The sequence below is a fragment of the Peromyscus maniculatus genome, chromosome 8, assembly GCF_049852395.1.
Source record: "Peromyscus maniculatus bairdii isolate BWxNUB_F1_BW_parent chromosome 8, HU_Pman_BW_mat_3.1, whole genome shotgun sequence".
NCBI classification, from domain to species: domain Eukaryota; kingdom Metazoa; phylum Chordata; class Mammalia; order Rodentia; family Cricetidae; genus Peromyscus; species Peromyscus maniculatus.
In genome coordinates this window covers 70,006,378-70,022,591 of record NC_134859.1, presented here as the reverse complement: position 1 = coordinate 70,022,591, position 16,214 = coordinate 70,006,378, and the positions used below count along the sequence as shown (strand labels likewise).

At 44.5% G+C, this 16,214-nt stretch overlaps 1 protein-coding gene across 8 annotated transcripts in view; it reads right to left on the bottom strand.

Annotated features, from left to right (window-relative positions):
• Window positions 1-312: 312 nt before the first annotated feature.
• Ap2b1 (adaptor related protein complex 2 subunit beta 1) overlaps window positions 313-16,214 on the bottom strand; it is a 122,157-nt gene continuing 106,255 nt past the window's right edge. For all 8 annotated transcript variants that reach the window (XM_006995310.4, XM_076543030.1, XM_006995311.4 and 5 more), the window contains 2 exons: window positions 11,870-12,024; window positions 313-777 (listed from right to left, as the gene is read on the bottom strand). In XM_006995310.4, the coding sequence (XP_006995372.1) occupies window positions 703-777; window positions 11,870-12,024 (230 nt within the window). In that variant the 3' untranslated portion in view covers window positions 313-702. The remainder of the gene's footprint in view (window positions 778-11,869; window positions 12,025-16,214) is intronic.

Here is a 16,214-nt window from a genome sequence, read left to right as displayed (position 1 = left end):
CAGTGTCCTGCACTCGGAAACATCAATGAAGACCACCACTGTCAAGCACAGAGTCACCAAACGAGACAGCATGGGACACAAAGGAGCCTGAAGGCCTGGCCAAGGAAAGACTTTGGATAGAGGGGAAAAGTGAAAATGCAAATGACCAGGAGCAGGGTTGCCACAGACAAGAGAACCCCCCTCCCCAGAAGGGGCTAGGGGCCGTACCTGTATCTCCCCTAAGACTGTATTTGATGATGTCATTAACCCTTTCTACTCACTGTTCTACCTCAATTTCTCATCTGTACAAAAATATAAAACAATAAGGTGCAGTTTATGTTTCAGTGACACTTTTCCTTGCTTTAATTAACTTGTTGCCTTTTTCTGCTTGTGAAATGAGCTTCTGATTACAAAATATCAAACTACACTCCAAAGAGGGTGTAGAAAGAGCTAGCCATTGGCACAGCACGGAGAAGCTCACGAGGAAGGCCTGAGGGCAGCGGCAGGTGGCAGAGGTGGGGAATGACGGAAGCAGTGGTCACACGTGTCACAGGAAGCTAACCTATCCAACGGGGGGAATGCTAATGTCAGCACAGGGTGACTGGTCACTACCGGGGTGGGTGGCGCAGTGTTCAGGCTCTACACAGCAGTACGACTTCCTTCAGTTAAGAGTTCTTGGCTTGCACCGATTACAGGGTGGCTGGAGGGTACAGGACCCATTTATTAGTTTTTCAAAATGCTGTCGTAGACCTGATAGATGTACTGAGAGACTTCAGGGGCTCTACACTTCAGCGACAGCTGTGAAAAGGAAGAGAAAAGACATCAGCATGGAGATGGCATTGGCTCCAAATGCACCCAAGCATTCAGGTCACCACGATTTCTGACATTCTGAGACACTCTACAATTAGAACAGCCAAACAGAGAGCTCACAGTAATACAAACCATAGATTTTACAACTTCAACTTGGTTGGTATTAAGCTGTGCTGTGTGTCTCCCTACAGCCCACATGACCCCAGGGGTGCAGAGGCCAGTACTGAGGAAACCCCTTAATTTGGTGACAGTCCCTGCAGCTGCTGATCTCAGTTCCTATGTTTGATATGGATCTCTCACAAGGACAGAGAGTCATGTTAAGTAAAGGTCCACAGTACTGGTCCTTTCTGTACCACCAAGGAAAGACAGTGTGACTGGACAGCAACTCTTGGCAGCTGCTTCAAGGTATATTCTCCCTCTTTAAACAAAGGAATCGGGCATTTCTGATAACACTACTCCTCTACCACCGTCTCTTCTTTTAGTCCAACAATTATCAAATTAAACGTCAACATAAAAAGATTCTCATGTTAAAGGACAAAAACTAAGGCCAAATTTGGATTCTTTAACTGTATCTGGGTTAAACAAAATATTATCAATAATAACAGCAAAGCATGCAAACTATACTCTTTACACAGAAATTTCTATATGTGTAACAGTTATTCTCCAGTGTACTGCTGTGAGATTTTACATTATTTTATCTCTTTACTCTCTCTGTAGAGACCCTGGATAATCTACCATGATTCCCAAGATGAAAATACTTCTGGGGGGTGGGGGTGGGGAGGTAAACTGCTACGGGCCACAGGAATATATCATAAGAACTCAGCTGGTTATGGCAAAGCCACTACCTGGAGGGATCAAGGATTTCCTCCAGAGGAAGCCAAATCCCAGGGAGCATTTGGTGTTACTTGGCTTGTTATATATCAGCTGTCTTCTGTTATGAAAATCATGTGTGCCTTCATAGTTTTCCCAATTGATTTTTCCCTAAGAATTGCTAACAGTGTGGACTGATTACTCTCTGGACATACACATTCAAGGTATTTAGAGAACAGCCTCAGGAAAGGCTTCCTTTCCCCCAGCCCATCTGTTTCTCCCCTTTCAGCACTGGAATCAGTTATCTCCCTTAGCCACATTCAAGGACTAACAGAAATAACAGTCCAGACCACCACATGCTAGTCTTCTGATTTAAGGTAAATTCCACGAGGAGACACCGCCTAGGTCAGGTGGGCCTTAAGTAATAGCTTTGCACAGTTTAGCTCAGACCCTCCTTTTCTTACAGCCTTACTAACTTTATAGACCTCTAACCTTACCTAACCACTTCTAGGAATATTTAGATAACCTTCTGCACTGACAGCTATGCACAGCCAGAACCCCAGTTCAAGGCTCCTCCTTATAATTATCGTCATTGGCAGTATCCAGCCAGGTCCATCCCCAGACGGAAGAAAGTACCTTGTCAGAGATACCGCTGTACTAAGTACAGACCCTAGCATCCAGACTACCTATTTGAGAAGGCCTGGTGGAGGTGCCAATTAAGCTTAACTTCCTCCTTTCCCAAATCTTACCTCTAGTTCCAGACCTCCCTTTAACTATCACCAGAGGCATCTAGCTGTACACAGGTTGCCTAGTGACTGAGCACACTTTCCCCCACCCTGCAGAAAAACGCAGATAGCTTGGACAGATGAGGGTCAAAGGGATAAAAAGGCAGTTTTATTTTCAGAGAGGGAGATGGAACTTAGAGGTATGAGGAGATGGAGAGGAAGAGAGGGTAAAAAAGTTGAGGATGGAGTACTGAGAGGGATAAGGAGGATTTTGACCAGAGAGAACATGTGGACGAGATGGAAGATGAGGAAGAGCCAAATGAGGAAGAACTAACTGGGTAAGAACGAGATGAGAAGGACTTAGATGAAGCAGAATTAAGACGAGAGAATTAAGATAGAACTTAGAGGGAGCAGTAGATAAATATAGAGAGAAATCAGGCAAGAAAGGAGCTAGACATGAGAACAGAACTGAAGCTGTGTAGATAGGATTTTATCCCAGAGAAATAAGAGCAAGTGGTGTGCTGAGATTCTATTTCCCGAAAACAGTCCTCGCCGTCCATAGTTTTCTCTCCTGAGCCTCTGGGATGTATAATATTAAGGCTAGTCCTTTTAATATACAAGGGTAAACAAGAGTTTGGTCAACTCTGAATTTCCTGAAACACTAACACTCTAAGATCTTCAAGCTAGCTAGGTGGTAGCTAATGACTGAATCCCAGCACTTAGAAAGCTGAGGGGGGGAAGACTGCTCTGAGTGTGAGGCCAGCCTGGGCTACAGAGTGAGACCCTGTCTCATAAGAACAAACACCTGGCTGGGGAGATGGCTCAGTAGGTAAAGTGGTTGCCATACAAGCATGAGCATGTAAGAAACTGGACACAGTGACAACATCTGTGATTCCAGTGCTGGGGGAGGTGGAACCAGCGGGACACCTGTGGTGTGGGAGCCAGCCAATCTAACTAAAACAGTGAGCGCAGTGAGAAACAATGTCTCTAAAAATAAGGTAGGAAGTGACTGAGGAAGACACTCCCTTCAACCTTTGGCTACTGATTGCACACACATGAGCACATGCATATGTGCGCTCGTGTGCGCGCGCGCGCGCACACACACACACACACACAACATGCATACATACACATAAAATAAAAGAATGCTGTGGGATATTTTATTTAAAGCCATTTTGTATGTTTGGAAGTCAGGGGGCAACTTGTGGGGAGTTGGCTTACTTTTCTACCATGTGAGACCCAGTTAGGACTGGATTAGCAGGACCACAAGTGTGTTCCCACGGAACTATCTAACTGGTCTTTTACAGTCTCTAGGACATTTGCAAAACTGCTATTCTATTACCAGTCATGAAGAGAATTCTGATAAATGTAAAAAAAACAATCCACAACTAATGTAAAAACACAGATATGGTAAAAGGTGAAGGTTTGGATCCACGCCGCGGCCCCCCCCCCTTTTTTAGCATTTATCTGAGAATCATGTCTACAACCATTATTGCCTTTCTTGTTTTTGGTGTGTGCTGGTGTTCATGTTAGTGTGTGCAGGTGTGGACATAGTTGGGGCCGCAGGCTGACCTAGTTGTCTTCACCAGTCTCCACCGTATTTTTGAGACAAGGTCTCTTCCCTGATCCTAGAGTTCACCCCTTTGTCTAGACTGACTGCTCAGCAGGCTGCAGGACTGTCCTGTCTCTGCCTCCTCAGCACTAAGGTCAATGTGTGCTGCCATACCAGCTTTTTTTTTTTTTTTAATTAAAAAAGGTTTTATTTACTTTTTAAATTTTTATGTGTATGAGTGTTTTGCTTGCATGTATGTGTGCCATGTGTGTGCCTAGTGCCACCAGAGGCTGGAAGAGAGTGTCAGAGACCCTGGAACTGGAGTTACAGATGATTGTGAGCCACCATGAGGCTGCTGGGAACTGAACCAGGATCCCCCCTGCAAGGCCAGCAAGTGCTCTTAACCATTGACCCATCCCTCCATTCCCCATGCCCAGATTTTTATGTGGGTGCAGGTGACCTGAATGAGGTCTTCCTCATGATTATGCAGCAATCAGTCTACTGACTGAGCCATCTCCCCACTCACATTTCCCCAACTTCTAAATTTCTCGTAGTACAGACAATTCTTGTACCTCTTCCCTATAACCTCTCCACTGTCAATGTGGAAAATTCTAGTGGGAGAATATATGCTTCAAGAGAGACAAGCAAGGAGACACAGTGGAAGCCGTTAATCCCCACGCTTAAGAGGGTTAGTACCTTTCTGCAAATATGGTGCTCTCTTTGTCCCGCCCCTTCCCTTAGCAAAGGTGAAGTTTGTTCAATGTAGCCTGGACCCTAGGTTTCACTTTTGTATCACTCCTAGGAGAAAAGAAACCTTCCCCAGGTTTTAGTTTTGAACTGCTATGGTGCTTATGTGATATATCTTCTTTATTAACCATTCAGGAACACTGCCCACCCAGATCTACCAAGAAGAGTCACCTGTCCTACTTAACTAAGTCAGGGAGACTCATTTGTGTAGGGACGTGGCCTTACATTTCTGGGTTATAAACAGTTTTCCTCCCTCTCCTTCCTTTTTCAAGCAAGTTGGATTGATACAGCAATCCTCCTGCCTTTGCCTCTCAAGGGTTGGGATTATAGGAGTGCCTTGCACATGGCCTAACTACCCCTTTATGAAATGTAAGGATCAGCCTGGGGAAAACACTTTCTCAACTCCTTATGCAACTAGGGGTCCGTGAGTCTTTCATGTACTAGTACTGCCTCGACCAGATATTTCTCCTCCTTAATGAGGCCTGATCAGTAGGACAATGGGTGTACGGGATGGAGTGTCACTTTAGAGAATGGATCAGACCCAGGCCAATTGCTTCCAGGCCAATTGCTTCCAGTGACAGAAGTGGTAGTGTAGACATAGGAAACCTAGTTGCCAGGAGAATCTAGATTAGGAAAGGGTGCATGGAAAGAAAGACACGTCTCATTTAAAACTACAGAGCAAGCTCTTTCATTTTATCCTAGCACTTGGGAGGCTGAGGCAGAAGGAATACTGTGAGCCCCAGGGTAACATGGGCGATTTAATATGCTTGAGGCCAATTAAGGCTACAAGACTGAGACATTGCCTAAAAGAAATCTGGGAACAATAGCGGAGGCTTGTAATCCCTATACTGTGGTGGTGGATACAGGAGGATCAGTAGTTCAAAGCCAGACTGGGCTACAGAGAACATGTTTCCATAGAAAAAATAGAAATAAATGAACAAAAAGCACCCCCCACCCCTGCAAGACTCTAAAACAGAAACAAAACCCCTCACGAGGACAAAAATCTCACTGTCTTATGCTGGTTTTTTTTTTTTTTTTTTGAGACAAGATCTCACCATATAGCCCTGGCTGCTCTGGAACTCTCTATGTAAACTGGGCTGGCCTCAAACTCAGAGATCTGTCTGCCTCTGTCTCCTGAGCGCTGTGAAAGATTAGAGGTTGTGTGCTGCTAGGCCAAGACCCAGCCTCTTTTTAGTCTTTTAGTTATAGTGTACTGAATTTACTCCTGGGGCATAGGTTTTTATTATTATTATTGTTATTTAAAATTGGATATAAGATGTACTAGTGACCATGACTGGTGAAGTGGGGTGGGTTTAACACAGTGAGAGTCTTTCAGGTGCGGGGCTTGCCGCTTATCCAGAGGACCACACAGGAATGACCCTGACCTTCAGCCACAGAGGATAAGCTGCTTCTCAGCTACCATGTCTTCAAACTCAGGTGCATTCAACATGGTGAAGTCCCAGCGCTCAGAGATGTGGATTTTCTAGAGGTCAGGGAACTTGAACACTGGACTGTGCAGGGCTCCAATCTTATTCTGCAGTTAAGTGCACGTGGTCAGTGTAAACGCTGGCCACTGTTACTGGAGACTTCTCAAAGTACCCGGCCTATACCTGTCTGAAGCCTGTCAACCCCAGCATAGGATAACAGCTTGTTGATGTAGATGATATGAAAACAGTGGAGCTTTGAATATGAATAATAACTTTACCAAAAACATTTTAACCAGATATTTGTTGGCATAAATACAAGTACTTCTAGAGCTTTAAAGGACAGGTGCTCATACCCATCAGACCCCATGTGGCCATCAGGTGGAGTTAATTCACTTTTGCCTTCTTCCACCACAGGTCTAAGATGTAGCTCTTGGCATCAGGGAAGCTTTGGCAGATGCGAGGCTTTGGGTAAGGCTTTGTTGTGGTGGTCTGAATGAAAATGGCCCCATTGGCTCAAAGGGAATGGCACTATTAGGAGGTGTGGCTTTGTGGAGGAAATCTGTCACTGGGGATGGATTTTGGCAATTCAAATGCTCAAGTCAGTGTCTCTCTTCCTATTGCCCATGGATCTGGATCTAGAACTATCAGCTCCTTCTCCAGCACCATGTCTGCCTGTATACCGCCATGCTTCTCACCATGATGATAAAGGACTGAATCTCTGAAACTGTAAGCCAGCCCCAATGAAATATTTTCCTTTATAAGAGTTGCCATGGTTGCCAGGCGGTGGTAGCACACACCTTTAATTCCAGCACTCGGGAGGCAGAGGCAGGTGGATTTCTATGAGTTCGAGCCCAGCCTGGTCTAGAGAGTGAGTTCCAGGCTAGCCAGGACTGTTTCAGAGAAACCCTGCCTCAAAAAACGAACAAAGAGTTGCCATGGCCATGATGATGTCTCTTCACAGCAGCAGAAACCCTAAACTAAGATACTTGTTCTCTTCAAACCATTAACACTGGGTGGGGTGGCAGATCATGATGACTTCAGGATCTTTGGTAGCCTGAGGGAGGAAAAGACTAGCAATACATTTTTGTTTCTTCAGGGATATTTTTTTTTCTTCTGTGTATTCTTCTGTTTTAGGGATAATGTGTTACTTTTCCATAAGGATCATCTCAATGTGGGGTTCGAGCTCATATACGGGTTAACCTCACCATGAGCTACGCAGGAGGGTGATTGATCTTTGTGCTGTGTTCACCAATAGTGCCAGGTGACCACACAATCTGAATCTACACCCTTATCTACTCTGCATCTTTAAGAATATGCAACAAAACTTTGGCAATCCATCCCTGTGTCCAGCATACTCTGGTTTAGGCATACCTACCAATTCCATTACTGCAAGATGAAAAGACTCATACTCTTCTGTAAAGTGTTACGGTGAGGTACTTGGTGGCTTTTGGATCTGTGTGCTTTTGATGGCCTGAAAACTCCCAGGTGTTCTTAAAGTGGATGTGAAGGAGACCTGAATGTCTTGATTCCCATGCTTGTGTTTTCTGGGTCAAGTGAATAGAGATCATTTAAGATCTCCTTAGTTCACTCATGGGAAGAACTCACTATATTACTTCCAATAGCTGTTTGTGAATCTACAAATATCTCAATTTTTTTTGTTATTTGTTTTCAAGACAGGGCTTCTGTGTGTATCCCTGGCTGTCCTGGAACTCACACTATAGACCAACCTGGCCTTGAACTCACAGAGATCCACCTGCCTCCGCCTCTGAAGTGTTAGGATTGAAGGCAGTACCACCACCGTCCAGCTTACAAATATCTCAAATTTCAAAAGACTATAGAGGAGAAAGTATCTTTCACTTCATGATTTAAGAATCCATGGTTGATGCAAAGAGTTGACTAGCAGATGATCACACAAAAAGCAAACTACTGGTACACATTAGCAACAAGTAGAAACCAAGGATGTTATGGAACATACAAAAAAATAACCTCAAAGAGATTATATAAAGGGTCAGTTGTAAGCAACAGGACCAGAATTTGGATTCTCATCACCCACATACATGCTGAGTGCACATGCTTACCTGTCTGCAATACCAGTGTAAGCTGGACTAGTTTAGTTGCACTGGTGAGCTCTGGGTTCAGTTGAGAGGCCCTGTCTTCAATGAGTAAGGCGAAGAGTGACAGAGGAAGACTCCCAATGTCAGACTCAGGCTTCCACACATACACACAAACACCTATATGTGGTGGCTTGAATAGTAATGGCCACATAGGCTCATGTACTTGAAGGTTTGGCCATTAGGGAGTGGCACTACTTGACAGGGATTAGGACATGTGGCCTTGATGGAGTAAGTTTGGCCTTGTTGGAGAAGTGTGTCACTGGGCTTGGGCTTTGGTGTTTCAAATGTCCAAGTGTCTCTATTTCTCTTTCTGCTGCCTGTGGATCCAGATATAGAACTCTCAGCTCCTTCTCCAGTACCATGTCTGCCTTTGGGCTGCCATGTTTCCCGCCATGACAACAGACTAAACTTCTCAACTGTAAGCCAGACTCAATTAAGTATTTTCCTTTATAAGAGTTGCCGTGGTCATGCTGTCTTTTCATAGCAACAGAACACCGACTGAGACACACAGGTACACTGACACACATGAATATACATGCACACACCACACACAGAAACACATGTAAAAGAGAGGCTACGTGATGTATGATTTATTGTTCATAATATTCTCAAAATGACATAATCATTGTAGGACAACCAATGAGTGTCTACCAAGGCTAGGGTTACATTCCAACACCTGGGGGGCAGAGGCAGCTGATCTCTGAGTTTGAGGCCTGCCTGGCTTATATAGTGAATTCCAGATCAGTTAGGGCTATAAAGTAAAACTTTGTCTCAAAAACAAACAAACGACACCCCAACAACAACAACAAACACAAAAGACTCCTCCCACACAGAAAAAACAAGTCACTCTTTTGCATCCCAAAAGAGTATATATAATGTACGATCTCATTCATGTCTATAGTTATGTTAGTTATTTTCTAGTTTTCAAAGTATATTATGTGTAAGATATTATCAATATAAAAACTGAGTTAAAAGAAAAAGTCCCATTGAAAACCATGTGAGTTCTCAATTACTTCAAAATAAAGTATGTTTTAGTTATATCTAAGAGAGTGAGCAGCCCTTCTCAAACAATGTGCTTTAGGAACTGTCAACAAACACCTGAACCTTAAATACCATTTGTCTATTAAAAAAAATTGCATGCTTTTGAAAAAATCTTTTTTCCCCATTTCTGGTACCAGGGGTTGAACCTAGGTCCTAACCTAGCTGACAGGTGTTCTACCACTGAGTGATATGCCCAGCCCTATTTTTCCTTTTTCCTTTGAGACAGACCGTCTCTGGGTTGCCCAGTCTGGCCCTGAATTTGTGATCTTCCTGCCTGAGCCTCTCACACAGCTGGGATCACAGGTCTGTACCACCAGGGTCTAGTGTCACTAATTATTCTTAAAGAATTATATTTACTGGTGTGTGCACTTGCCACAGTACTTGTGGTGGTCAGAGGACAATTGGGAGCTAGTTCTTGCCTTTCACCATGGAGGTCTAGGAACTGAACAGATTATCAAGCTTGGTGGCAAGTGACTTCACCTACTGAGTCACCTCACGTGCCCCTCTCTGATGACTCTTAACCAGCTTTCTTGGTCTACAACCTGGGACTAATACGCTTCTTTAATTTAGCCAAGATGGAACAATGTATAGAGGAAGGTGAGTTAAAAAGAAATATGCACAAAGACTTTGAGCAAATGTCTAGAGAAGTAAATAAATGGAGCTATTTTACAAGCCCTGAATTTTATAGCAAGACCTTGACCTAGGAAGAGTACAGACGGTTTTCTTGTCCTGGGTATTTAAGGTAAATGATAGGGTAGATTGTCACTCTGAAAAAGTAGGAGATGAGCCTGGCTTGGTGGCACATATCTTTAATCTCAGAACTCCCTTTAGTTTCAGTACTTGGGAGGCAGAGACAGGTGGATTTTTGTGAGTTTGAGGCCAGCCTGATCTACATAATGTATTCTAGGATAGCTAGGGCTATATTATGAGACCCTGTCTCAGAAAACCTAAAATAAACAACAAAACGACGCAGATAAGAGATGGCAGCAGAGATGGAAGGGAGGAGTATCTACCTCCCAGGGAAAGCCCGAGCTGACAGGACTCAGCAGCAGGCACACACATGGCAGTCCAGCACACACCAGGGAAACACTGAGAACGTCTGTCTGGGGTGGTACTGTTCCTCTGATGTATGCTCGTATAAACAACAGCTGTCAACAGGAAGGGATGGGTCAGGAGAAGAACAGGCTCCCTGGTCTGACTTTTCACCTGCTTCGGAACTAGTGAGTATCGAATCTTCTTCCCCTGTCACATCTTCCAAGACAGTCTAACAGGACAATGAGGTATTTCCCCATCTCAAGGTTTCCTGTACTTCCTTCTCAGTGCAGATCACAAGCAGTCCCCTACCTCCTGGGAGGTCACATTTCACATAAGCACCAAAGCTCATGGCTGTGGGACCAGTCTCTGTGGTTTAGCAAGGTAATGGTTTCTGCTGTAAGAAGCCATCCCAGAACTTGACTTCAGTTCAGTGGGATACTGGAGGAGGTTCCTCAAGCTAAAGTGGAAGCCTGCAGGCTGGAGACTTCCCTCCAAGCTAAGGAAACCATGGTTAAGAATGATTAGAGCTGGAGAGATGGCTCAGAGGTTAAGAGCACTGACTGCTCTTCCAGAGGTCCTGAGTTCAATTCCCAGCACCCACATGGTGGTTCACAACCATCTGTAACGAGATCTGATGCCCTCTTCTGGCCTGCAGTCATACATAATAAATAAATAAATCTTTAAAAAAATGATAATTAGTGACCTGTTCAAATCATGCCTTTGAGGTAGTAGTTGTGTCTAGTTCTAGACATTCTTAAGGCCAAGAACTCCAAAAGTAGCAAAGGTCCAGTTTAAGTCAGCTAGGAAATTGCTGTGTGTGTGTGTGTGTGTGTGTGTGTGTGTGTGTGTGTGTGTGTGTGTATGTCCCCATGTACAGAAGCCAGAGGAGTGTGTTGGGTATCCTGTTCTATCTTTTCCATCACAGGTCTCTCACTGAACCTGGAGCTCACCATTTTGTGTGTGCATGTGCACGCACACGCACGTGTGAGCGTGAGAAGCTGGCTAGGCAGCAAGCTCCAGGGTTCCTCCTGGATCCCCTTTGTGCAATGGTGAGTTTACAGCATGTGTGGTTATGCCCAGCTTTTATGTGGTGCTGGGGATCTGAACCTGGGTCCTCATGTTTATACAGCAAGCACCTTTACTCATTGAGCCATCTCTCAGCTTCAGAAACATTCCTTCTTTTTGTTTTTTTAACAGGGTCTCACTATGAAGATTAGGGTGGCCTTAAACTCACAGCAATCCACCCGCCTCTGACTACCTGAGTGATGGGATTAAAGGTGTGTACCATAATGCCCAGTTAGAAACACTCCTCCTAACAGCCTATTATAGTACCAAATTGATGCTGAAGAGGAAACGTCACTATGTGTCAGGGAAGCCATAGGTTTGCAGAACTCCTTACTGTCAGAGGCAAATGCTCTACCTTGATCTACCCAGCACCATGCCTTCTAAATGTCAGAAACTACAGTGAGGAGAGGAGGTCTTCCCTGAAGGCAACTAAGGACTCCTTTACTGAATGCTTGCTTTGGGTATCTCAGGTCAGAAGTACTTCCTCCAGGTCTCTCTAGGGCAGTAAGAATGTGTTCTTACCTTCTTACTAATCTACCTCACACATTCTGGGAAAGATCTTACCGTATAATTGGGGTTTCCTGGCTGGATCCGTAGCTCGGCCAAAATCCAAATGCCATTAGTGAGCTTCAGGGACTGGTACAGCATGTCTTGCCCCTCCACATTCCTCTTGGCAATCGTGTAAACATTGTTGTTTTGCAGCTTGCTGGAAACTGTGTCTAGAAATAGAGATCCAAAGCGTAAAGACTTCAGTAAAAATCTCAGACGGATGTATTCCCTTTTCTGACATTCTGGTGAGCCATCACATCACAGGCCTGGGTTCCCTGATGAATTCTACCACACACATTCCAGGGGGCTCTTCTAATACAGGCAGGCAAAATGAAGGGCCTCTGTCATGTTGTCAGGCAGCAAACAGAACAAGGTGCACTGACACTTTTAAGAGTTGCCTAAGGAGATTACACAACAGGAAGACTCAGGATTTACTAAGACCAAACTAACAACTAACAGCAATTACTTTTCTCATGGCTCTGACAACTTTCGCTGGCCACAGCAACCTAAGAAGGGAAGGTTTTTAGGCTCACAGCTCGTCGTGGTGGGGAGTCCCGGCAGCGGGAGCCCGAAGCTGCTGGTCAACACCACATCCACATCTGCTGCCGCTGTCAGCAAAAGATGAATGCTACTGTTCTCTTGCTTGCCCTTTTTATTCAGTCTAGGACTCCACCCCAAGCATGGTGCCACACACACAGAGTTAGGGAGGATTTTCCCACTTCAATGAACTAATCCAGAGGCTAACCTAATTTAGATAATTACTCACAGGTGTGTCAAGAGGCTTGCCTCCCAGGTGATGCTAGACCTTGTCAAATTCACAACTTCAAGCACCACAATGGTAGACACGTACGAATGCTCTGGGTGTGAGAGTCCTCACAGATGCTGCAGTGTGGATGTTACTGCTCCCCAACCGGGGGGTTACACTGATGATTGCTTGCACTTACCAAGTCACTGTTACTTCACTCTGAGCCACTTGGGCCTCAGTGTCCCAGGTTTAGAAAAGGGCAGAGCTGCACAAGTCTTTTCATGTCAGATTTAATAAACTGGATACTTAAATTTATTTTTAAGCAGGCAAATTAATTCTTTAGAAGCCAGAGAAAATCATGCTTTCAAAGAAACAAGGAAATGAAGTTCTTGAATTAAAGACACCGAGGAGGACTAACGCTGTGTGAATGACCGTTGTTAGGTCCTCACTTCCCAGGTGCCATGAGGGCCATACCTCTGCACTCACCAGCTCAGGGCAAGAATAGGTTGGTGTGTGTTCTCGTGACTACAGCAAAGAGACACAATGTTCTAGAATTAAAGGTCATTTTTCCATGTGAGATATTGGAGTCAGACAGATAAACTTTTAATAGAGAGGATATGCCAGGCGTGGCAGGCCATGCCTTTAATGCCAGCACTTGGGAGGCAGAGGCAGGAGGGATCTCTCAGTTCAAGGCCAGCCTGGTCTACAGTTAGTTCTAGGACAGGCAGGGCTACAAAGTAAAACTCTGTCTCAAAAAAAAAAAAAACAAAACAACAAAAAACAAAAGAGAGAGAGAGAGAGAGAGGATAAACACAGCTAATTTGTTAGCTGCTTATTACATTAACTTCAGATACGAACTCAAGTTACTCAGCCTAGTTCAGAAACTAAACTTCTCACAAAAGGTCTGCTATATTCTGATGTGGTCTCTAGGAAAAGGATGCATGGTGGCCCTCTACCCCAGTGAATGGTTAGATCTCAGCACAGGCAACCTCATGTTTTTACCCTGGTTTTTCTCAGCATCTGGACATGACAGGCACCCATTGCCAGTATCTGTAAATATGGACTCAGGCGCTAAGATGCTCCAGGGTTAAAGCATCTGCTTAGATGGAAGCTGCTTCTAGAGGCACTTCTCACTGATGTCAGGTAGCTCAGGGATGGCAGCGCGAAGGCTTCATTCATTACATATTTTTATCAGTTATTACTTAACTTTCTGCCTTTTATTTATAAAGTTTTCACTAATATAACAAAAAAAGTAGTAACAACTTAAGAAATGGCTTTAGGGTTTGGAGAGAAGGCTCAGTGGTGAAGAACACTAGCTGCTCTACCAGGTGACCTGGATTCATCCCCAGCTCACAAATGTCTAGGACAGTGGTTCTCAACCTTCCTAATGCTGCAACCCTTTAATATTGTTCATGTTGTGGTGGCCCCAATACAAAATTCTCTCTCTCTCTTTTTGACTTTCAAGTCAGGGTTCCTTTGTGTAGCCCTGGCTGTCCTAGAACTAACTCTGTAGACCAGCTGGCCTCCAACTCAGAAATCTGCCTGCGTCTGCCTCCTGGATGCTGAAATTAAATGCATGCGCCAACATCACCTGACCATTTATTTTGTTGCTACATTATAATTGTAATTTTGCTACTGTTATGAACTTTAATATAAATATCTGATAAGCAGGATATCTGATATGCTACTCCTAAGAGTCATTCAACTTCCAAAGGGGTCGTGACCCACATGTTGAGAACAACTGGTCTAGGGACTCTGAGGTCACCAGGCATACATGTGGTGCAGACTTACATGCAGGCAAAACACCCATATCCATAAGAGAGAGAGAGAGAGAGAAGAGAAGAGAAGAGAAGAGAAGAGAAGAGAAGAGAAGAGAAGAGAAGAGAAGAGAAGAGAAGAGAAGAGAAGAGAAGGGGGAAGGGAAGGGGGAAGGGAAGGGAAGGGAGGGGGAGGGGGGGGAGGGGAGGGGAGGGGAGGGGAGGGGAGGGGAGGGGAGGGGAGGGAAGGGAAGGGAAGGGAAGGGAAGGGGCTTTATTCCAGCCAAAGTCTATCTCAGGGTAGTTCTATGCAATCCTGCTGGAGGAGGGAGACTCAATAAACGCTGCAATCATCTAGTAGTGGGGAGACAGCTCTTGCTGTCACTCTGGTTCCTACAGTGAAGTGCTCTTGCAACTTAATGGGTTGCTAAGCAACATTTCCAGCTGGAGTTTGGCTAATGCTTTTTGAAAGGACTGTCTTCAACACACAGGGACTTGCTTTAAGTCGCAAAAGCTTTTCCTAACTTTCAAGGGTGCTTGCATATTTTCCAGAAAGGCAGGTGCCTTTGTTGAACAGTCTTGTTGCATAGGCCTACATTCGTTTTATGCATGTACCGAGACCCAGATGCCTGCAGACTTCTTGTGATCTCACCACTTGTGTAACAGATGACAGGGAAGGAACAGGGCTCTGCTCATGCTGACTGGATGGATGGATGTACTGTGACTTCTATCAGAAGGCTGAATGGAAGGAGGGTTCTATAACAAAGTACTTATGAGTCAACTTTTATATATTTTTAATCTATTTATTTAAACCATATTATTATTATTTAAGGTGTGTGCTTGTTTGGGGGGTTCACTTTATACCCTAGGATGTATAAGTCAGGCTGGCTTCCAGTTTGCAGTGATCTATTCTTGCCTCCCTAATGCTGGGACTACGGATATAAGTCACCATGCCCACTGATTTTTAAATTTAAATTTTGAAGTACCTGAACACCCTGAACCCAGTGCCTTGCATATATCAGACAAGGACCTACAACTGGAGTCTTAGGTTTGAGCTTGAGGATTTAAGGACAGAAGGATATTTACTCTGCTAAGTGTACCTATCATCAACCAAGGGTGGCAAATGCTGGTGACACCCACCTCCACCTCCACCCAGGAGGCTGAGACAGGAAAAGATGTAGTGAGAGCCAGATGTGAGGCAGCTTCCAGCCACACTGGAACAGACTTCTTAAAACATCACATTGGCTTTACATACTTGAACTGGTGGCTTCCACAACAGAACCTGGACATTGTGAGACTGTGAGAAGAGGGTGTAATGTCAACTGCTTCGGTGTCTACAAATGATTCTAGCTCAGACACAAGATACTGAGATCTGTCCCAAAGCAGGGTAATGGTCAAATATGATTGGACTCTTGCTTCAAGATGTGATTTTGCCGGGCGGTGGTGGCGCACGCCTTTAATCCCAGCACTCGGGAGGCAGAGCCAGGTGGATCTCTGTGAGTTCGAGGCCAGCCTGGGCTACCAAGTGAGTCCCAGGAAAGGCGCAAAGCTACACAGAGAAACCCTGTCTCGAAAAACCAAAAAAAAAAAAAAAAAAAAAAAAAAAAAAGATGTGATTTCTTCTTGTTCATTTTCTTCCTTCCAGAGAGCTGGCTCTGTGGGTCTGGGTGTTTGGGCTCTTGGAAGGTGTGGGTGTGGTCTTCCTTCTCTTAGCTTTCTTCTTTAGCTAAGGTCACACTTTTGTCAACGTAAGAATAAAGAAGGAATACAAAGTAGATGGTGGAAATCTGCATTTGGGCCCCTTTGGGGAATTGATTATTAGCAAATTCAAAACTGTTCATCTGAAAAGGACATTTCA